We start from the raw sequence: 24964 nt of genomic DNA, 5'->3' as shown, positions 1-24964 counted from the left end.
TGCGCTTGAAAATAATGTGTATTCTGCTGTTTTTGGATAGAATATTCTGTATTTATCTGGTTTATTGTGTTGTTCAAAGCCACTGTTTCCTTGTTGATTTTTCTGTCTGGATGATCTATCCATTGATGTAAGTGGATGTTAAAATTCCATACTAAAAAAAAAAAAATAAAATAAAATTCCATACTATTACTACATTGCTGTCAAATTTGTCCCTTTATGTCTATTAATGTTTGCTGTATCTATCTAAATGCTCTAATGTTGGGTGCTTAAATATTTATATTTGTTAATCCTTTTGTTGGATAGATCCCTCTATTATGTGGTGTACTTTTTTGTCTTGCTATAGTCTTTGTTTTATTTTTATTTTTTTTAAGATTTTATTTATTTATTCATGAGAGACACATACACAGAGAGAGAGAGAGAGAGAGAGAGAGAGGGAGAGGGAGAGGGAGAGAGGGAGAAGCAGGCTCTATGCAGGGAGCCTGACATGGGATTCGATCCCAGGTCTCCAGGATCAGGCCCTGGACTTAAGGTGGTACTAAAGCTGAGTCACTCGGGCTGCCCAGTCTTTGTTTTAAGTTCTATTTTGTTTGATATAATTTTTGTTACCCCAGCTTTTTTTTTTCTTTCATTTCCATTTGCATAGTATATGTTTTTCCTTTTTTTTTCTTTCACTTTTAGCCTGTATGTGTTGTTAGGTCTGAAGCAAGTTTCTTGTAGGCAGCATATAGATGGTTCTTGTGTTTTGTTTTTTTTTTAATTTATTCAGTTACATATATTTTATGGTTGGAGCATTTAGTCCATTTACATTTAATTTTTGATAGGTATGTATTTATTACCATTTTGTTAATTATTTTCTGGTTGTTTTTATAGTTCATTCTCTTTTGCTATCTTGTGTTTGGCTTTGTGTGTATCTATTACAGGTTTTTTATTCATGGTTACATTAGAGTCATATACATGTGTGCATTTGTCTATATTAAGTTGATTGTCACTTAAGTTGGAACACATTCTAAAATGCTACATTTTTACTTCCATATTTTATGTATATAATTGCATATTTTACATCTTTTTATTTAGGATATCTTATTTTATAGAAGTAATTCACTTTACTATTTTTGGATTTTTTTAAAAAGATTTTATTTATTCATGAGAGACACAGAGAGAGAGAGAGAGAGGCAGAGACACAGGCAGAGGGAGAAGCAGGCTTCATGCAGGGAGCCTGATGTGGGACTCGATCCTGGGACTCCAGGATCACGCCCTGGGCCAAAGGCAGGTGCTAACACAGTGAGCCACCCAGGGATCCCCTATTTTTGGATTTTTAACCTCCATACTGGCTTTATAAGTGATTAGTCTACTACTTTTACTATATATTTGCTTTTATAATTTTCTTTTTTTAATGGATTTTACACTTTAAGCACCTTTAACATTTCTTATAAAGCTGGTTTAGTGGCGATGAACTCCTTTAACTTTTGTCTGTCTGGGAAACTCTCATTCTATTTTTAATGATAATCTTGCTAGGTAGATTATTCTTTGTTGCAGGGTTTTTCCTCTCAGGATTTTGAATATATCATGCCACTCTCTTCTGGTATGCAAAGTTTCTGCTGAAAAATCAACTGGTAGTTGTAAGGAGTTTCTCTTATATCTTGTATGTAGCTGCTGCTGCTTCTTTTTTTTTTTTTTTTTTTCCTGCTTTTAGAATTCTCTCTTTACCTTTACTTTTTGCCATTGTAATTATTAATGTGTTTTGGTGTGGAGCTCTTGGGGTTAATCTTGTTTTAGGGATTTTCTGTACTTCCTGGATCTGGATGTCCATTCCTTTCCCAGATTAGGAAGTTTTTAGCTATTTCTTCAAACATGTTTTCTGTTCCCTTCTCTTTCACTTTTCTTTTTAGGGATCCCTGTAATACAAATGCTATTACATTTGTTAGTGTCATTGAGTTCTCTTAACCTATTCTCATTTTTCATTACTATTTTTTCCTCTTTGCTCTTCAACTTAGTTGCTTTCCATTATCATATCTTCCAGATTGCTAATCCATTCTTTTGCATCTTCTAATTTATGGAGTTGCTTTCCATTATCATATCTTCCAGATTGCTAATCCATTCTTTTGCATCTTCTAATTTATGGAGTTGCTTTCCATTATCATATCTTCCAGATTGCTAATCCATTCTTTTGCATCTTCTAATTTATGGACTCCCTCTAGTGTATTTTTTTCTACTCTTGATTTTTTTTTTTCACTATGTAATGTGAAGCAGTTTTTTGTTTTTTGTTTTTGTTTTTGTTTTTTTTTACTATTTAATGTCACTCTTGAATTCTTCAGCTCTCTGGATTTTTTTTTAAATGTTATCTGTCTCTTTAAGATTTCACTGAGTTCTTCTCTTTTTTCAAGTCCAGTGGGTATCTATGATCATTATTTTGAATTATCAGTCAGGTATTTTGCTTATTTCCATTTCATTTGGTTCATTTTGTCATTTTGTCCTGTTCCTTCATTTAGGACATATTCCTCTATCTCTTCATTTTGCCTAACTCTTGTTTTCTATGTATTAGAGAAGTTGGTTCCATCTCCTGGTCTTGAAAGTAGTGGCCTTGTGTACAACAGGTCACTGTGGTGCCCTGTGCTCAATCTTGTTGGGTCACCAAGTGCTCCAGGGTGTCTTCTCTATGGACTGCATGCACCCTAGTGTTGTGGCTAAGCTGTGTTTGCTTTCAGCCTAGCTAGCTGCAATGTCCTGATTTGTCTGCTGTGGGTGCACCTTGCAGGGTTTGATCCCCGCAGTATTAAGAGGCTCCTCTGAGGCCACCACAAGCTTTAGGTGGTGGGGCTAGCAGCCAGAGTAGGTGTCTGCAGTTAACCTCCCTGCCACAGTTGCAGATGCATTGAATGGCAGGGCTTGCTCTCTGTGCTACCAGCTAAGAGGCTCAGCAATACAAGAACTACAAGTGTGCTGATGTGTGGGTTTATTTTCCCCTCTCCTCAGGATAGTAGTCACTTTGGAGTGGTGGTCTCTGTTGAGGCTGCTTGCAGGGTGTGGTGGAGCTGGAGCTGCTTTGGAGGGAAGTCAGCCAAAGCAGGCAGGTTTAGATGGGTGGGTCCTCAGGGGAATGCAGTGGCCGAGCATGTGGTACTAGCACGATAGATACATTAGTGGTGGCTTCCAAGAATATCTGACTATCTTGGTTGAGGAAAGGAAAGAGAAATGGCATCTGCCAGCATTTTGTTCCTGGAGAAATTTGAAGATCCTTCCCTGGCAGCACATGTTCTGAGATAGTAAATAAATCTCCTTCATGTATATCCCAGGCACTTTTCAAACTTTTCCACACTCTGTGTGGTGTCTCTGGCCCAATTTATTATGCTGGCTCTTTAAAGGCAGGGACTCAGTTTCCTGTCAACCTTGGCTCTCCCTGGTGTTAAGCCCAGTGAGTTCTAAAGTACCTGGAGTTTGAGTCCTGCTTATTTGAAAAGCTCCCAAAGGTAAGCCCCATTTGTTTTCAAAGCCAGATGTTTGTTATGGGGACTCATTTTCCAATGTAAGTGTCCATTGTCTCATGTGATGTCTGATCTTCTGGCTTCTTTGTGCTTGGGTTGTCCCTCCCAATTGTGTTTGGTCTTGCTGGAGTCTCCACCCCTCCTGTCTTTTCAATGTGGCCTCCTCTCTGTAACTGTGGAAGATCTTTTCTGCTAATCTTCAAGTCATTTACAGAGCTAGTTGTATATACGTAGTTGTGTCTGTGGGGTGAAGGGAACTCAGGATCCTCTTCTAGATCTGTCCTCAACTCCCTGAGGTGTTTTTTTTTTTTGAGCCAATTTTATATAAGAATGTCCGTAATGAAATAGTAAATGTTACTAATTTTATTAAATATTTACCTTTGAGTGCATCTTTTTAATATTTGGTGTGAAGAAATAGGAAGTACTCATGAAACACTTTGGCTTCATAACATACCAAAGTATGATGATTGTCTTGAGTAAAAGCACTTATAAAGGTATTTTAGTTAATACTTTTTAAGTTGTGTACAGTTTTTGCTGAAAAGAGCAACTGACAGATAAATCATTGCTCAGATGTGATATTTGCAGACATCTTCTCAAAAATGAGTGAAGTGAGCTCATCAGGTCATGGAAAATTACTGATATTGATTGCCAAAGATAAAATTTGAGCTTTTGAGCAAAAATTAGGATTTTGGAAAACTTGTATCAATGTAAGCTTGACAGTTCCCAAGAAAAAGTCTTTTCTCATTTTATCAGTAATGATATTAATAAATGTAATTTTAAAATACTGTGTAGTGAAACATCAGCATTTAGGAGATGAGCATAACTTAGTGAACCACTATTTTAAACATGACCAATGCATGATATTACAGAACCATGGAGGGATAAACATTTCATTCAAAGGGTTAATGTAGTAGAGTAGGAAAAGCTCATTGATACGGTACATGGCAACTTTCCAGAAACTACCACTTACTTAGTTTTGGTGCAGTATCAAAGAATAATATCCACAGTTATCAGATATCCACAGTTATCAGAAAAAGTACTAAAAATGCTTCCCTTTTACACTTATTAATCAGTGTGAGGTTAGATTTTCTTTATCTACTTCAACCAAATTTACATATCACAATAGAAAAGGAATCCAGCTGTCTTTGTAGTAAACCAATTATTAGATTAGTAAACCAGTACCATTCTTCTAGGATGTTTTTGTTTTTGAAAAGTTATTTTCCATAAAAATGTGTTGTTACTTTGAGTTTATTGGTAATACATAGATTTTTAATGAATTTAAAAATTTTTAATTTTTAATGTGAACATTGGTAGATATAATCCACATGAAAACCTCTTTCTTTGTATTTAAGAATATAAAGTTCTGAGACCAAAATGTTTGACAACCTTTGAGCAAAGATAACCTTTGGAAAAATCATAAGTAAGAAATAAGGTCTGATATTTTCACTTTATGGAAATATCTGTATTCCTCTCAATATCTTAAATTATAAATCTTTAAAAAAACTAGATAAATTAGGCATATTTGAAGATGATGCATTAACCTTGTGCCTGTAATACCTCGAAAGAGTGGTTTCTGGTAGTTGTTTGGACATTTATTTAGTCATCATTAAGATGGTAATTATTGAGCACTTTCTTTGACCTAGGCACCATGTTAGATGAAGGGAATTCAGTAGTGAAAAAGACAGATGTGTCCCTATGTCCACAGACTTTTTATTCTAGTGGGGCAAGTAAAAATACCAGATAAGGATAAGTACTGAGCAGAATATTTAGGGTACTGAGAAAAAGAGTAACAAAGTTATATGATCAGGAAGGCTTTTCTAAGTAAGAGACATTTAAGTTGTGACATGAGGTAAGAGGCCAGCCATGAGAAGAGCATTCCAGGCAAGAGTATTCATAAAGACAACCATGAAGAGAATTCTATAGTATTTTACAGACTGAATGCAAAGATCTTATAGAAATATTAACAGTTTTTCATTTAATTCTCACAACAATCCTACACTATACATATTTGTTAGTTCTGATTAATAAAGGTATCTAGTTTGAGAGCTTGATTAATAGTTTTTAAAATATTCTGTTAATGGATCAGAATTATATACATTATGCAGAACATAATGTATTCTAAAACTTACTGAAACAAATTATATTATAAAGAATAAATGTACATATAATGCATTTATCTTCATAGTTTTAAAAAATTGACCAGTTAAATAAAAAAAATTTATGAATATGTTTTTTGTGATAGTTGCCTTTAAGTAAGATATCTTATGTAATAATATTTACTTTAAATACAATGCTAGTATTAAGCTTCTAGAAACTTTTGGATGAATTTCCTAAACAGAAATATAGTTATTCGTATTGACTTTTCATTTCTGCCATTATGAAATACTTGATTTGTATGGGTCTAATATCAAGGACATACAGAATTCATCATAAACAACTGTAAAGAGCATTTGTGAACCAGATCTTCTCTACATTTCCATACTATATCCCTAACCAGGAATCTTCTATGTTCCATGTGGTTAGTCTCTTTTTTTGTTCTCCCATGAGTAGCAACTAACACTTTTTTTTTTTGTTAATCCCTGGAGTCACAGATGAGTCCAGAGTCTGCTTGCTTTCACTGGGCAGAGGAACCTGGGGAACTTGATTCCAGAGAGGCCCAGGTTCATGGCCACCTGAGAAATACATCAATAGGTGGTTCTAGTGCTACTTTCTATTCTTATTGTTTGTATTCTGTGAATCAGTGTGATGTATTATAGCTATTTGGGTGCTAAGAAATAGCGTAGGTGGTATTTGATGTTTTTGTGCCATAAAAATGGAAGTCATTGCTGACATGAAAACCATAAAATCTGTCAGCCAAAAAATCAAATTTATTATTGACAAAATAGATTCATTTTTTTTCTTTAATATAAAATATTGTGTTAATGACTTAGGAAGCTGTGATTGAAATCCCTAAGGTGTCTTTGAATTTAATTATTAAAATTCAGGTAACTTTCAGGTTTATTGTGGAGGGGGGTGTTTTTGTTGTTTTTGCTCCTCCAGGAGACATGGCATTTTTAATCAGTTCTCCAGAGAAAGCTTGACTAAATGTTCCAAACTTTGTTGGTTCAATGTTACTGAATAAAATCTTATAGTAATTAAGTAATTTTTGGGAGAAAGGTAACTTTTTCCTTCTGGATCTAGTAGTTGTCTTTCTCTTTGGGAGTTTACATTGAAGGAGTACAAACAATTGAATTTAGCAAAACCCTGAAAAATTACTCTTATTTTAGCTTTCCAGGAAGTTTTGGGCATGGCAGCACTATATATGCCTATCTTCTAAGGGGAATTAATAATAGGACTAATAATACGTGAAATGATATGTAGTTAGAAAGATTAGGCTTTCCTAATGCCATTTTCCCATGGACACATCCACTTCACGGGCACTTGTTTCTGATACTTAGCATCTAGAGCTGGGTTAGGAAAGGTCTGTTAACAGTTGCTAGAAGCTTTGCTAAAATTCATCAGATGAGGGGATTTTGCAGGACAACAGGTGAGAACTGGGCAGAAGTCACAAAGTAGCAGCAGCTCTGTTAACGTGGACAGTGTTCTGCTTTTTAATCCTAGGCTTATTCAGCTCATGTGTCGGAAATTCTTACTTTTGCTGATGGCCAACAAATGTGGTAAGGGAAACCCAGGCTATTAAAACGGCTACATTGCCGCTGAGAAACGTGCCAATGTAGGCCCTGAATCAGCCTCCCTCTGATGGGACAGGGTATCTCTCGCTTGCTTGCTTGTCGTACCTCTCACTAGACTTGCGTTTTAGAGTTGCTCAGAGACTGCCAGAGTGATCGTGATTCTGCTTTCAGGTAAAGACCGCCCACGGCACTGCTGAGTGATCCGTGAACCTCTCGACAGGTGGCGTTGGCCCATTCTGTTTCCTAATTGCAGTGTCTGAAACCAGTGTTCACCAGTGTCCCATGTGTACAGTAAGGCCGCGTGCTAACACGCTCTTGTTCGGTTCTCTGTATCTGTAAACAGCAGTGTGTTCTCTGATGGTCACCTGCCGGGTCACCTTGTATGCAAATAGACTTGTTGCCATAAAAAAAAAAAAAAAAAAAGATCTTCATTTGTTTTCACTTTTAAAAGGGACCTATGACAAAGTTTTTCTATATATGAATATCCTTTTGTGAAACAATTTTTTAATTTAGAATTTGGTAATTTTTATTATTGTATCGTGATTTCTTCTAGAATTAAAAATGTTTCTGTAAAAACCATAAAACTACAAAAAAAATGTTTCTGTATTTTGGGCTATTCAGTTGTAATTTTGTTTTAAAGAACAAAGGGCAAATAGTAGATATGTGATTAAACAAAATGAGAATTTGAGTTTTCTTTTAATCTTTATGGCAAATTGACTTGGCCTCTGCTGTTAGGACAAATCATGAAAATCAGAGCCCTAAGTTCTTTCATTCCAGAATTTGTCCAGTAAAGGTTCTCTTTGCTTTGTTTTCCTTTCATTTAATTACTTAAACATTATTTAATATTTATTATAAAAGATCAAAATATTACAGAAGTGAAATGTTTGGAACAGAATATGAAAGACCACCCCCTAAACTTTTGTAGGCATCCTTTCAGTGTCTTCATTTGCATGTATAAATATATAAGTATTCTATTGTCTATATAAATGTGTACATAATCTAAAAACATATGCCAATGACTTTTTTAACATAATATTCTGCAAATTGCTTTTTTCACTTGTCTTGGGGAGCTCATTTTAACTGTTGCATAGTATAGGTGTACCTATTTAAATTTGATCAATCCTTTTTTTTAAAGATTTTATTTATTTATTCATAAATAGTATATGTGTTGCTGAAGCGAGCACATATTTATTCATAAATAAATAAAAGAGACACACACACACACACACACACAGAGGCAGAGACATACGCAAAGGGAGAAGCTGACTCCCTGCAGGGAGCCTGATGCGGGACTCAGTCCCAGGACTCCAGGATCATGACCTGAGCCAAAGGCAGATGCTCAACCGCTGAGCCACCCAGGTGCCCCAAATTTGACCAATCCTTATATCTATTTGTATATACATGAGACTTTTTAAAGATATGAATGGGTCTAGTATCTTTTCTGCCCTGAAAATCCTATCACTCACAATTATAGTCTGAACTGTATGAAGTCCATAGATTTATTGACTTGATTCCTGGCTTTTTGTAACTCTATCATTGTCCCATATTCAAATCTTATTCTCTTACCAACAGTGTTCGATATTTGCATTTAAAAGAATTGTGGCCCAGATTTGTTCATAAGAACCAATCAGTCTCAATTTTTGTATGCCAGGTGTATGAGGAGTCTTATTACCTTTGATGCTAGCCTGTGAGGCAGATGGTGCAAACTCAGTGATTACCACTTGTATTTATAATGTGAATTTAATGGTACACTAAGTGAATTTAATCAGGATTCACAGCATATGCTAAAGTATCAAGCAGGGGCAGCCTAGGTGGCTCAGTGGTTTAGCACGGCCTTCTGCCCAGGGCCTAGGAGATCCAGGATTGAGTCCCACGTCAGGCTTCCTGCATGGAGCCTGCTTCTCCCTCTGCCTGTGTCTCTGCCTCTCTCTCTCTCTCTCTCTCTCTCTCATAAATAAATCAATAAAATCTTTTTTTAAAAAAAGTATCAAGTGAGGTCCTATTCTTTTGGTAAGGAAATTGTTGTGAAACCTATTTAAAAATTGTTTTGTGGGCAGCCCGGTGGCTCAGCGGTTTAGCGCCGCCTTCAGGCCAGGGCTTGATCCTGAAGACCCGGGATGGAGTCCCACGTCAGGCTCCCTGTATGGAGCCTGCTTCTCCCTCTGCCTGTGTCTCTGCCTCTTTCTCTCTCTCTCTCTTTCTCTCTGTCTCTCATGTATAAATAAATAAAAATTATTTTGATATATTTTACTTACGGCTTAAGAATTATGGTAATGGTAAGGTATTCAATAAATAGTTCCAGAAACAGAAAGAAGAAAAACTGCTGGTAAATGTAGGTGGTTGTTGTTGTTGTTTGTTTTTTCATTAAAGAACCTGTGGGGGTGCCTGAATGGCTCAGTCAGTTAAGTCTCTGCCTTGGGCTCAGGTCACTATCTCCGTGTGTGTGTGTGTGTGTGTGTGTGTGTGTGTGTGTCCTGAGATTAAGCCCCAAGTCAGGCTCTCTGCTCAGCAGGGAGTCTTCTTTCTCTCTTCTCTCCCCCCACCCCACCCCCGCTTGTACATGTGCGCTCTCTCTCTCTCTCTCTTTCTCTAATAAATAAAGTCTTAAAGAAAAAGAACCTTAGTGTGTTCTCTAATGAATACTTACTAGAGAGGAAGGAGAAACTGAAAGAAATGGTTAATTGGCAGCAGGAAAGAGTGAGGATCAAACAAAATTAATTAACAACAGTAACTAAAAGGGATAGAACTTTGTAGCCAGGAAATAATTTTGACCTCATTAGAAATAAAGATCTGGGGGAGCGGGGGCATGTGTGTGTGCCTGGTTTCTAAGTGGGTGGAGCATGCAACTCTTGATTTCAGGGTTGTGGCTTCGAACCCAATGTTGGGTATACAGACTTCTCAAAAGAAAATATTTTTCATAGTTTAACAAAAGTTTATTTCTCATTCCCATCAAATTCATCAAAGGACTGTGGGACTCTCTCCAGCTGCTCTCCATGTAGGGGGCTCAGCACTCCAAACTACTTTGAGCTTCTGGTTCCTTTTTCTGCATGGGCTTCCATGACAGGCCAGGAAAGCACTACAGCCTTTCACCAACACATAAGTGCTTCAACCTAGAAAAATAAAATCTTTAAGAAAAAAATATCTCAGGATGAGAAAGGATAGCTTCAAAGCAAACTTTTTTCTTGTAAAGTCATCAGAATTCAAAGAAGAAAACTAAAGTTATTTTAGAATTTGACATGGCAAAGAACAGATAATATTGAACCTGAAAACGCTTGCTTTTTTCTTCGATTTACAAAAATTAAGTTTGGCATTAAAACTTCTTCTTCTTTTAAAAAAAATAAAGAATCCAGATAAATTAGTACATCATAATTGGTATGTCTGTTAAATCTCCCTTTTTATGAAATTAAACATTTTTTTAGATTTTTTAAAAAAGATATTTATTTATTCATGAGAGACACACAGAGAGAGAGAAAGGGAGAGGCAGAGACACAGGCAGAGGGAGAAGCAGGCTCCATGCAGGGAGCCTGACATGGCACTCGATCCCGGGTCTCCAGGATCATGCCCTGGGCTGAAGGCGGCACTAAACCGCTGAGCCACCCAGGCTGCCCTTTCTTAGCTTTTTACTTTAACTTTAAACTTAGAGTGGCAAAAATAGTATAGCTCCCCTACATGTTAATATTTGGCATAATTACAGTACAATGATCAGAACTAAGAAATTAACATCAGTACAATATTATTAACTACTTAGTATAGTCAGTCTCACCAGTTTTTATACTAATATTCTTTTTCTGCTCCAGAGTCTAATTCAGTATATCACACTGCATTTGGATGTCACGTTGCCACTGTTTCCTCTGATCTGTGACAGTTCTTTAGTCTTTCCTTTCATCATTAAAACGTTTGAAAATTCCTGGTAGTTATTTGATGAAGAGTCCCTGAATTGCAATTCGATGTTTTCTTAGGATTACATTGAGGTTGTACATTACTGGGAGAAATACTACAGAGCTGACGTACCCTTTTCAGTGCAGTGTTAGCAGGAGGTACAATGCTATCAATATCACTTATTACTGTGTTAACTTCAATCATTTGGTTAAGGTGGTGTCTTACTGATTTCTTACTGTGATTTTTCCTTTATTAGCTTAGATTGGGATTGTTTGGATTTCTGCCAATTGCATTCCTATAGTCTGGGTTTTGCTGATTGCATTCCCATAGTGAGGTTTAACACATTATTCTGTAAATTGGGTTAGATGTATGGGCTTGTTAGGTGTAGGTTGGTTTTTGGTATAGGTGATAAGTATCAGGGGGTGCATCATATCTGGTTGTTCTCTTGTTAGGATATCCCTGTAATGTTTATTAATTTCCAAAGCTGGTAAAAAAAAAATCTCATACAGTTCACTTTTATTCTTAAAAAAAAAAACAAAAACAAAAAAAACCCTGTGCAATAGAAGTTGGTCTTCTAATACTTCAGAGATAATTTTATTAAACTAAGTTTATTTTTATTTTTTATATACATTAAAGTCATATTCTAATAGATTCTATCTACTTTCTTACCAGTATTTTAGTGGTATCAACTGGATTCAAGTTGAATATATAGAAAGTGCAGTGAAAGCAGAACTAGTCTCAAGGTATTTTAGTCTTTTAATCCCTGATTAACTGGTACTGTAGGTCCTCTGCCTTTTAAAAAGCCCTAGTGAGAAATGGAATTAGCAGCCACAGTGAATTCATCTTTTGCTAACAGGTAACATCTTTTGTTATAACATGAAGGGTGGTTTTTTTCTACTAGACTTTTCTAAAATTTTCAGTAGTTTACTGCTATATTAGTTTTCTGGGGTTGCTGTAATAAATTAGCACAACATGAAGGCTTAACACAACAGAAGTTTCGTCTCTCAAAGTTCTAGATGCCAGATGTCCTAATTAAGGCATTGGAGGCTCTGGGGGAGAACCTGAGCCTTGTTTCTTCCAGTTTCTGGTAGATGTAAGGATTCCTTGACTTGTGGCCACATCACTCCAAACTCTGTTTTCACATCATTATTTTCACATCATCATTTTTCTAGTGTGTTTAATTTCTCTCTTACTTCTCTCCTAGATGAACATTTCTGATGGTATTAGAGTCCAACAGGATAATTTCCTCATCTCAAGTATTTAGCTTGTATTTATTTATTTATTTATTTATTTAAAGATTTTATTTATTTATTCAAGACAGACAGAGAGAGAGAGAGAGAGAGAGAGAGAGGCAGAGACACAGGCAGAAGGAGAAGCAAGCTCCATGCAGGGAGCCCAATGTGGGACTCGATCCTGGGTCTCCAGGATCACACCCTGGGCCGAAGGCGGCACCAAACTGCTGGGCCATCAGGGCTGCCCAAGTATTTAGCTTTTAAATACATTTGTAAATCCTTCACCATATAGGATAACACAGGTTCTAGGAGTTAGGACTTGATATAATATATATATATATATATATATATATATATATATATATATATATATGGCACCATCAAGCCCACTACATCTGCTCTTACCATCATCACGAATGGATATTGAATTTTGTCAAATGCTTTTTCTGTATCTACTGAGATATGATTTTTATCCTTCGTTTTGTTAATGTGGTGTATCACACTGATTTATGGACACTGAATCATCCTATATCCCAGGGATAAATCACACTTCTTGATGGTGTATGATCATTTTAATGTATTGTTGAATTGGGCTCGGTAATGTGTTGTTGAGAATTTTTACAGCTATGTTCATCAGGGATATTGACCTCTAATTTTCTTTGTGTGCAGTGGCTGTGTCTGGTTTTGGTATCAGGGTAATGCTGGCTTTGTAAAATGAGTAAAATAGGAAATATACTCTAAATTTTTTTGCAAGAGTTTGAATTTACCAGTGAGGCCATTTACTCCTGGAATTTACTGATTTAGTTCTTTAAAAAAGATATTAAGAGTGAAGATAAAACTTTATCCCAATCTTTTCCCCTTTCCTCGTCCTCAGAGATAATCAGTATCTTGACGTTGATGGCTATTGTTTCCATATTTGTTTTAATATATTTTGCATTTATATATGTTTATGAATAATATATTTTTGAAATCTATAAAAAATGGGTATACTGTTTATAAATGTAAGATTTTTGCTTTATTGGTCCTTTTTAAAACTCTAATGTGGCCAAGAGTGGCTTCATTTTGTAAGTTTTTGCTGGGAACTTGCTAAGCAATTTGAATCTGTATGTTTTTCAGATATTTACTTTTCAAATATATTTCCTGCCTCATTCTTTTTCTCCAGTTCCATCTAAATAAATGTTTTGACCTTGTCTCATATAACATTGATCTTAAGTTTAATAGTTTTTTTCTTATAGATTGAATGACTTCTGATATATTTCAAGGTCACTGGATCTTTCTTCTTTCAACTCTAGTATGCTTTTAAGCCCAGTGGGTTTTTTTTTTTTTTTTTTTTTTTTTTTTTTACAGTTCAGATAATGCATCATGAAGTTCTAGAATTTTCATTTGGTTCTAACAATTTATTCTGTTCTGAAATTTCTCATGTATGCATTCATTATGGTCAAATTTTCTTTTATATACTTACACATATTTATAATAGCTGCTTTAAAATCCCTTTCCACCAGGGACACCTGGCTAGCTTAGTCAGTAGAGCATGCAACTCTTGATGTCAGTGTTGTGAGTTAGAGCCTCTTATTGGGTGTAGCGATTACTTAAAAATAGAATCTTTTCAGACATTAACTTTTCCATTCATACATTATCTTTTCTTTTGAATTTCCAAGCTTCTAGTAATCTTGGTTTTTTTTTTTTCCTGGACACTGAATGATACATCGTAGAGACATTATTCCACTATTTTCTTCCAAAGTGTCTTGATTTTATCAAGCAGTTAATTTGGCAGAACTCTGATTCCAAATTCTGTCTTCTTTGATGAGAAGCTACTGAAATATCTTTTTTTTTTTTTTTTTTACCCTTTTTGGGGGGCTGTTTTGAGTCTGTTCTGAGCATTCATAGTTATGGGGTTAGCCAGATATTTTGGCAGAGTTTATTTACAGAATTCAGAGTTCCCTTTCTATAGTTCTTTTTTTTTTTCCTGTGATATCCCCTTGTCACTTTCCAATTGCTGTAGTTAGCCCACAGTGTCCACAGCTTCTTCCCTTACCTCTCAGCACCAACAGGAATCTTAGATTAAAAGCCATAAATATGGGAATCTAACCCAGTATTCTCTGTCAATTTCTGAAGAGTCAACTCCTTTCTGTTTTCTGTGTAACTCTGGTTGTTCTCAAGTGCCTTGGGGTTGTTGTTTGATTATAGTTCTCTGGAGTTACAAGATTATCTGCAGGAAAGTTGGTCTGATAAAAGCTACTCCACCATTAATTGATATAAAATTTCTTGCATAACCTTTTTCTTAATGTGATTTAAAAAAAGTATATAACATAAAATTTTCCATTTCAACCATTTTAAAGCATATAATTCATGAGCATTAATTGCATTTACAATGTGCATCAGTTACCACTTTCTATTCCCAAACCCTTTTTTTTTACCCAAACAGACACCCTGTGCCTGCTATGAAATAAATCCCATTTTCCCAGCCCGTGGTAACCTCTGTTCTATTTTCTGTCCCTCTAAATTTGTTTATTCTACATGTTTCATGTAACTGGAATCCTACAATATTCTTTGTGAAGAATATTGGCTTATTTCACTTAGCATAATGTTTTCAAAGTTCATCCATGTTGTAGAATATACCAGAACTTCATTCCTTTTTAAGGATAAATATTATTTCCTTGTATCTATACCACATTTTGTTTATCCATTCATCTAATGGACACATGGGTTGTTTCCACATACTAGCCTTTGTGAGTAAGGCCGTTATGAACAGAGGAGTACAAGTCTCTGAGTTCCTGCTTTTATTTATTTTGGTTATATACCAATGAGTGGAATTGCTGGGTCATACAATAATTCTTTAGCCTTGTGAGGAATTGCCAAATTGTTTTCCATAGTGGCTGTACCATTTCATATCCCATCAGCAATGCTATTTTCCTCAGATTCTTGCCAACACAATAGGGCTTTGATTTGCATTTCCCTAATGATGTTAAGTGTCTTTTAATATGCTCATTGACCTGGGACCCCAGGGTAGCTCAGCCGTTAAGCAGGCTGCCTTCATTCAGCCCAGGGTCTGATCCTGGAGTCAGTCCCTGGATCGAGTCCTACATCAGGCTTCCTGCATGGAGCCTGCTTCTCCCTCTGCCTATGTCTCTGCCTCTCTGTATCTCTCATGAATAAATAAATAAAATATTTTAAAAAATAATATGCTCGTTGACCATTTCTATATCATCATTGAAGAAATGTCTACTTTTAAAATTGGGCTGTTGTCTTTTTGTGGTTGAGTTATAGGAGTTTTGTGTTTTGTTTTTTTATAGGCTGGGTGTTTTCATCCAATACATTGATTGTGATTATTTTTTCCCATTCCGTAGTTTGTTTTTTCACTTTAATAATGTGCAAAGAAGCTTTTGATTCTGTTAAAGGCACAGTTTTGTTTTTCTTTTAAGACTTTATTTATTCATGAGAGACACAGAGAACGACAGGCAGAGACACAGGCAGAGGGAGATGCAGGCTCCATGCAGGGAGCCTGACATGGGACTCGATCCCGGGTCCCTAGGATCATGCCCCAGGCTAAAGGTGGTGCTAAATCACTGAGCCACCCAGGGATCTCCTTATTTCTTTTATTGTTTGTGTTTTGGGGTCATTTTTCAGAATTCATTGCCAAATTCAAGGTCATGAAGACTTATTTTCTTTTAGGAGTTTTATGGTTTTATCTCCTATATTTAGATCTGAAGTTTCATGGATTTTGTATTAAGTTTTGTATATACTGGGAGGGAGGGATCCAGTTTTCTCAGGAGTGTCTCTTGAAGAGACTATTCTTTACCCCATTGAGTGGACTTGATACTCTTGTTGAAAATCAATTGGCCATATATGTAGGGTTTATTTCTGGACTCTAAATTTTATTCTGTTGGTCTATATGTTTATCTTAAAGCCTGTATCACATTGTTTTAATTATTTAATGTAGCTTTGTCGGTTCTGCAGTCAGATGCTGTGAATGCTCCAAATTTGTTCTTCTTTTCAGAACTTTTTAAAATACAATTTTTGGATTCTGTTTTAGACATTCATCCATGCTGATAAATAGACAGTTTATTTACCTGTTAATGGGTTATAAAGTAGTGTCTGAAATTCTAGTCCAAGATGGTTTACTATGAGTAGACCTTACCTCCAACATTGATATACCTATTTATATCGATAAATAGGTATACCTATTTATTCATTGGTATACCTATTGATTTAACTATTAATAGAGCAATTCCTCCTGAAAAACAAAAACAAAAACCTGAGGGGTGACTGAACAGCTTCTGTACAACAAAGGATAGATATACCATGTTTCCATCTCTCTTACTATTCTTTACATGGTAACAAAGAGAACCTCCACCCCAAGCACTGCAAACTATGGTGGGGAGGGATAGTACTGAGGGATGATAAGCAGATATGTTTGCTCTAGACTATAGAAAAAAAGCCATGGCTGAAAGGGGCAACTAGAATGTAAAGGAACCAGTCCTAGAATCCTGCCAAATGGCAAGAGAACTGTTGGTGAGCACCAGGCCTATGCTTCCCCTCCATTTTGAAAGTACAGATGGGAACAGGGGCTGAGCATCTTCACAGGCCTGGTGCCTCAGTGAGCTCAGACCATCTAGCACACACCAGCGCCAGATGCCCTGGGGCACAGAACAAAGAAGAGCAACTACAAGGAAAACAGAACTGGAGGTTATCACAATTCCGGACTTCAAGTTATATTACAAAATGGAGTAATTAAAACAGTATGATATTGGCATAAAAATAGACATAATAGGGTACCTGAGTGGCTCAGTCATTGGGCATCTGCCTCTGGTTCAGGTCATGATCCCTGGGTCCTGGGATTGAGCCCCACTTTGGAGCTCCCTGCTCAGCAGGGAGTTTGCTTCTCCCTCTGTCCCTCTCCCTGCTTGTGCTTTCTCTCTCTCAAACAAATACATAAAATTTAAAAAATAGGCATATAGATCAATGGAACAGAACAGAAAACCCAGAAATAAATGCATGATTATATGGTCAATTATTCTGTAACAAAGGAGGAAAGAATATGTAGTGGGGAAGAGACTGTCTCTTCAACAAATGGTGGTGGGAAAACCAGACAGCTACATGCAGAAGGCTGAAACTTGGACCACCTTTTTTTTTTTTTTTTTTTTTTTGCCATACACAAAAATAAACTCCAAATGGATTAAAGATGTAAATGTAAGACCTGAAACCATAAAACTCCTTGAAGAGAACACAGACAGTAATTTCTCTAACATTGGCCATAGCAACATTTTTCTAGATGGGTCTCCTGAGAAAATAGAAGCAAAAATAAAGTATTGGGACTACAGCAAAATAAAAAACTTCTGTACAGTGAAGGATAGAACCAACAAAATGAAAAGATAACCTACTGAATGAAAGAAGATACTTGCAAATGACATATGATAAAAGGCTAGTATCCAAAATATATAAAGAACTGATAAAACTCAATATCCCAAAATGAATACTACAATTAAAAAATGGGCAGAAGACATGAATAGATATCCTTACAAAGAGGGCTTCCAGATGGCCAATAGACACATGAAAAGATGCTCAACGTCATTCATCATCAGGGAAATGCAAACCAAAACTAAAATGAGGTATCATCTCACACTATGAGAATGGCTAAAATCAAAACCACAAGAAACAAGTGTTGGCAAGGATGTGGAGAAAAAGATACCCTTGTGCGCTCTTGGTGGGAACGCAAACTGTTGCAGCTACTGTGGAAAATAGTATAGAGTTTCCTTAAAAAAAGTTAAAAATAGATCCTGTAATCCAGTTACCCTACTACTAGGTATTTACCTCCAAAATATAAAACACTAATTCAAAGGGATACATGCACCCCCATGTTTATTGCAGCATTATTTACAGTAGCCAAACTATGGAAGCAGCCCAAGTGTCCTCAATAGATGAATGGATAAAGAAAGTGTGGTATGGATATACAATGGACTATTGCCCAGCCATAAAATAAAAATCTTGCCATTTGCAACAATATGGATAGAGCTAGAGAAAATAATGCTCTGCAAAATAAGCCAGAGGAAGGCAAATACTGTATGATTTTAGTCATGTGGAATTAAAGACCAAACAAGTAATTATGGAGAATTAACTGATGGTTACCAGAGGGGTGGTAGGTGGGGGAATGGGTGAAATAGTACACTCCTCAATCCTTGTCACCTATCATAATTTAAAAAAAAAAAAAGAAAAGAAAAGCTAAGTAAGGGGTAAAAAAAAAAAAAAAAAAAAACAACAACAACAACAACTACTATTACAATATAAAGGATCTGAACAAGAAGAGAAACTTGACCAAACAAGAAGGGAGCTGCTGAAATTCTCTCTGGGTAGGAGGGGCTAGCAAGAGCCTTGGTTTATGTTTCCCCCTCCTCCTAGGTAGCATGGACAGGAGAATGGTTTGGGTGCCCTAGCTAACCTATCACCCCAGTGAGCCCCAGGACCCGAGTCCACACCAGCCTCAGCCATCCCACCAAGGCAGCCTCAGAGAAACATAAATCAGAATACCCATGGTCAGCACTTACTGCTGTTCCAGCCATCATGCCAAGGTACAAAGGTATACCAGTGCTAAGCATCCTGGAACAGTCTAGGCCACACTGCTTTGGCTCCAGATGGCTTACTCAGTATGCTCTGGGGACCTCCTAGCTCACATCTACTGTACTAAGCATCCTGGGACTCACCTTGGCTCCAACCACCCCACCAGGACACCCCCTACGTGGAAGTCCCTGGGACTCCAGGGCCCCTGCCCCATTAGAGCACCCCACTTTTCTCTCATTTTAGCTATCTTGCCAGGATATCCTCTGAACAGAGAGCTTTGAGACCCTCCCACCCCCACCTTGTTCCAGCCAGCCAAAGTCACCACCAAGAAGCCAAAGCTTCCACCAGGGATGACCATACACAAAGCTATTCCTTCAAGTTTAGGAAAGTTCTGATTCATAGAAACAAACACCAAATGTCAAGCAAAATGAGACAGAGGAATATACTCCAAATGAAATGGAGATAAGTAATATGTCTGATATAATTTAAAGTAATAATCATAAAGATGCTCACTGAAGAGAACTCAGTAAGAACTTCAACAAAGAGACTGAAAATACAAAAAAAGAACCAATCAGAGTTGAAGGATACAGTAACTGAATTGAAAAATACATCAGAGGGAATCAACAGGTTAGTGGATGCAGAGGAACTGATCAGTGATCTAGAAGACAAGGTAATGGAAAGCACCCAAGCTGAACAGCGAAAAAGCTTTTTAAATGATTCAAAATATCTTTTAGACTCTCAAGTACCCATTTATATTATAGAAGTCCCAGAAGGAGAAGAGAGGGGAAGAAAATAGGCATCTTTGTTGAGGAACTACAGAACATTCCAAACAAGATGAACTCAAGGAAGTCCACATCACTTGACACATGATAATTGAAATATCAATAGTTAAAGATAAGGAGAAAATTTTAAAGCAGTAACAGAGGGAAACTCCATAAAGCCTCTGCTGATTTTTCGGCAGAAACTTTGAATGTATCATGCCCCTCTCTTCTGGCCTGTAAAGAGCTGAAAGAATATTTTTGGTTTTATGATTTTGTTTTGTTTTGTTTCCTACCTGGCAAGGAGAGAGAAAGAGTTTCCCAGACAAAGAAAAGTTAAACCAACCTTATAAGAAATGTTAAAGGGACTTAAGGTGGGAGGGGGAGGCCCTAATTGAAAGTAGGGAAAATATGAATAAAAAGTAATATATGACAACATTTACATGAACTGTGAAAGTAGGAGTTAAAAAGTTCTTTTAGAATGTTCAAACCTAAGTGGCTGCCATTTTAATATAGTTGCTTTATCCTTGTTATATATAATGTTATATATGTACCTCATGGTAACCACAAACTAAAAACTTATAATAGATACACAAAAAAATAAAGAGGAAGGAAGCCAAGCATAACACCACAGGAATTCACCAATCACAAGGGAAAAGAGAGAAGAAGAAATGGACAGAGAACAACTAAAGCAACTGGAAAACAGTTTAACAAAATGACAGTTACATACCTATCAACCATTACTTCAAATGTAAATGGTCTAAATGCTCCCATCAGAAGACATTAGATGACTGAATGGATTAAAAAAAACAAGACCCATCTGTATACTGTCTACAAGAGATTCACATCAGAGCTCAAACATGTAGACTGTGAAAGAATGGAAAAAGATATTCCATGTAAAAGGGAGGGAGGAAAAACTGGGTAGCAATACTCAAATCAGACAAAATAGACTTTAAAGCAAAGACTGTGGGGCACCTGGGTGGCTCAGTTGGTTAAGCATCTGCCTTCGGGCCAGGCTATGATACCAAGGTCCTGGGATGGAACTCCATGTCAGGCTCCCTGCTCAGTGGGGAGCCTGCTTCTCCCTCTCCCTCTGCCACTCCCCCTGCTTGTGCTCTCTTTCAGATAAATAAAATCTTAAAAAAATAAAACAAAGATGGTAATGAGACAAAGAAGGGCACTACATAATAATAGAAGGATCATTCAACAGGAGGATATAAGAATTGTAAATATCTAATACCCAACATTGGAGACCAAAATACAGAAAGCAAATATAAACAGATACTAAGAGAAATTTAGGGTAATATAATAATAGTAGGGGACTTTAATATCCCACTTATATCACTGGGTAGTCGTTAAGGCAGAAGATTAATAAGCAGTGGCTTTGTATTCAAGACCAGATGGACTTACATATACAACATTCCATACAAAACAACAATATACATTCTTTTCAAGTGCACATGGAACATTCTCCAGGATAGGTCACGTTAGGCCACAAATTAAGTCTCAAAAAATTTAAGAAGATTGAAATCGTATCATGCATGTTTTCTGACCACAAGGGTATGAAACTAGAAATCAGTCACAAGAAAAAAAATGGAAAAAACAAACACATGTAGTAGGCTAAACAACATGCTGCCAAACAACCAGTGAGTTAATAAAGAAATCAAGAGGAAATTTAAAAAATACATGGAGATTAATGAAAACACAACAGTAAAATCTTTGGAATGCAGTGAAAACAATTTTATAGTGATACAGGCCTACCTCAAGAAACAAGAATCTCAAACAACCTAACCTTACACCTATAAGAGCTAGCTAGCTAAAAGAACTAAACGAGCTAAAGAATAAACAAAGCCTGAATCTAGTAGAAGGAAGGAAATAATAAAGATCAGAGCAGAAATAAATGAAATGGAGACTAAAAAACAAAACAAAACAATGGAAAAGATCAATGAAACCAAGACCTGGCTCTTTGAAAAGATGCAGTATCTGAATAAACCTTAGTGTATTTGTTCTTTCTTCTACTGAGAAGTACAGTGAGATTGTTTCCAATTTTTTTTTTAAGATTTTTTATTAGAGAGAGGCAGAAGGAGAAGCTGACTCCATGCAGGGAGCCTGATGTGGGATTCGATCCCGGGTCTCCAGGATCACACCCTGGGCTGAAGGCGGCACTAAACTACTAAGCCACCGGGTCTGCCCTTGTTTCCAATTTTTGCTTTAACAAGTAGTACCACACTTCTTATGCTACTCAGTCACATGTTTGAAAGTTTCTTTAGAATGATAGTTCTCAACCTGGGTCAGCCAGGGAACAGTTAGCAAGGTTGGAGGCATTTTTGATTATCAAGACTGAGGAGGGTGTGCTACTGGCATCTCCTGGGTAGAGACTAGATATACTGCTAAAACATCCTATGGTGCAAGAACAGATTCCCATCCACCCCACTACAAAAGTATTATCCAATTTGTTAATAGTGTGAAGGTTGAGAAACCCTGTTCTGGGGCATATACTTAGAGGTGGGATTGATAAAGCTTGCATTTGTGCAACTCTTTTTCAGTTATTATATGAAACTGACTTCTGTAAAACATAAAATATTTTCAATACAGGTAAAGATTTGGAATGTCTTGAATTAAAGTTTCTTTGGTAATAATGGCAGTCCAGTTATAAACAATTTAATTAAACTAGATAGAGTTAGTGGCATTATATAGAGTTAAATATTTACTTACCTAGAGGGTGCATACATTCTTTTAACTTCATGAACTAAAATATATTGTTACTTACTGTCTGATTAAAGGATTGATTGTAGAGTGAAAGTCTGCTTCAAAAATGTATCACTTGTGCCAGACAACAGTAGTTGGAGTATTAGACTAAAGATGCTGATTGAATGAGAGAAAAACTACAGCATGAAAAATAGAGAATTTTTTCCTGACAAAGATTATTATTAAATATTAAAAGGTTAAGGATTTGATAACTTTCTCTCTAGTGTGAGAGAATTAGTGTTTTAATTGAAAGTAAGAGAATTAACAATACATTTTGAAACCTACTGTTAAGTCTATAAGAACCACCACTCTCTTTTGAAAACCTGAGGAAAGGGCAGCCCAGGTGGCTCAGTGGTTTAGCACTGCCTTCAGCCCAGGGCATGATCTTGAGGACCCAGGATCGAGTCCTGGCTTGGCTCCCTGCATGGAGCCTGCTTCTCCCTCTGCCTGTGTCTCTGCCTTTCTCTCTCTCTGTATCTCTCATGAATAAATAGATAAAAATTTTTTAAAAAGAAAAAGAGAAAAAAAAGAAAACCCGAGGAAAGCTAGAGCCCCAGAACTATTTGCAGTAGTTCTGTGCGTACAATTTAGCATATCACTTTTGGGTGGTTTATGCATGTTCTTCAAGTCTATCCATGGGCCATTCCCAACCCCCCAGATCTCCAGGTTAAAAACTTTGCTAAAATCTATTGAAACTCTTAACAGTGCTAAAAATAACATATATTTGAAATTTTCACCAATAGTAAATCAGCAGCCATTTTGTTTGTATCTTCAGTGATGGGAGAAAAATAGTGACTTGGAATTAGACTTTTTTTAAGTTCTCTAACATTAAATGAGTAAATATATATCTTACTTTTATATATATAACTTTTTTTTTTTTTTTTGGTCTTTTTATTAGGTGTATGCCTCAGTGCTATGGCAACAAACTAATGAAAACAGACAAAATTCAACAGAAAAAGTATGTTTTGGAGCTGCCCTACCGGAAGAAAAACTTAATGACTTTCGTGATGAACAAATTGGACAGTTGCAGGAGCTGATGCAAGAAGCTACTAAACCCAACAGACAATTTAGTATTACTGAATCTAGGAAACCAGAATTTTAATCTATACAATAAAACTTAGCAAAGCATTTTAAGTTCAGAACTCCTTATTTTAACTCTCATGTTTTTTTTTTTTAAATTTATTTCTTAAGATTTTAGGCTTTGAGAATGCCTGTATTAATGAAATATTCTTTTACTTGGGGATGTTATCGACAATGTATAGATCAATATATGACTAGTAGACAAAACTTTGGATTATTGAAGTAACAGTATTTGCTAGATAGGATTTGATTTTTGGACTAAACAAGAAAGAATGACTAAAATGGACAAAATTGTAGAATTTTGCCAGAAGTTTATGTATAAATTTAATGCTATTTTTGTTCAAGCATTAGCCTCATGGTTTTAGCATCAGTAGATGAGTATATTGTAATAATAACAGATGTGGAATTCCAACAGAGTTAGTATTTATGTATTGTCACCCTGAAATTTTCATCATTTCTACTTTAATAATGCATGTATGATTATTCTTGTAAATATCCTTTCTCCCTCAGTCATTGTTTAGATATAATGGAAGATTAAAAAGAAGCTTTAAGATTCAGTACCACACATGGTATAATCTATCGTACAAATGGTAGTGTGATTTTTTTTTTAGTGTAATGTTTCTACAGTGTTTATTAATAACAGATGAACCCTTAAATTATACAATTTGTAGTTACCTTGAGAATCTCATGTATTGCCTCATAATTGGGGAGATAAAAATACTCATAAATTTTTTTAATTCATTATGAACTGAAATAGTCAAGTGGTAATCCCATGCATATCCTAAAATGTTTAATCAAAAAAAAATAGTTATGTATGTCTATTTTGAGATTCTGAAGTGATCATTTTTCAGATTAATAATTGATTTATATTTACTCTCTTTTGCCATATTGGGCTTTTTCTTTGTGTATGGCTGCCAGACTCCTCAGTCCTTTTTAGTATCCCTCATTGAGTCAGTTTGGAGGTTGATGTTTGTCTTTTCTCATTGAAAGGGAGTCAGTAAATCCGTGATAATCTAGGGTCTACATTGTAGGCCCCAGGAATATAAGAAATGAATAAAATAAAGCTTTTGCCCTCTAGGAGTTTAAAATCTAGCTTGTATCTAGGAACCATTTCATCATGAACAAATATATCACATCCTTAAACTCTGCACAATACAGTCTTTTTCATCTTTCCTGGCTTATAGACATCTAACACCCAAAAGGACAATACTTCTTTGTGTTTTGTGAAGTGGGAGTTGTGGATCCTTTTTACTGTAACACAGAATCTCCTCCTGTTGTCCCTTTCAACCCATCACCATGCCACCTTTACTTAATTCTTTCATTTGTACTATTTTCTTTCTGGTTATACTTCCCTATTCTTTTTCTTTGGCAACTGGCTCATACTTCTCCATCTCAAGTCTTGCCATCACTTTGGCGACCTTAATACATCCATATGGTTGACATATGTAGTACCTGATGGTTTTCTAATGGTTCAAAATTCACTTAAACCACTCATAAAAAATTTTCCGGAAATCACAGCCATACTTATTGGACACCAAACAAATTACTAGCTTGAGGTT

The 24964-nt window shown here is 36.1% G+C and overlaps 1 protein-coding gene across 1 annotated transcript in view; it reads left to right on the top strand.

Annotated features, from left to right (window-relative positions):
* The window catches only part of SDHAF3 (succinate dehydrogenase complex assembly factor 3), a 68342-nt gene extending 44377 nt beyond the window's left edge, over window positions 1–23965 (top strand). Inside the window, exon 2 of the mRNA XM_072784068.1 lies at window positions 23224–23965. Within this exon, the coding sequence (XP_072640169.1) occupies window positions 23224–23427 (204 nt within the window). The 3' untranslated portion in view covers window positions 23428–23965. The remainder of the gene's footprint in view (window positions 1–23223) is intronic.
* Window positions 23966–24964: the final 999 nt, after the last annotated feature.

The sequence above is a fragment of the Canis lupus genome, chromosome 18 (genome assembly GCF_048164855.1).
Source record: "Canis lupus baileyi chromosome 18, mCanLup2.hap1, whole genome shotgun sequence".
Taxonomy (NCBI): Eukaryota; Metazoa; Chordata; class Mammalia; order Carnivora; family Canidae; genus Canis; species Canis lupus.
This window is presented reverse-complemented; position numbering and strand designations above follow the sequence as displayed.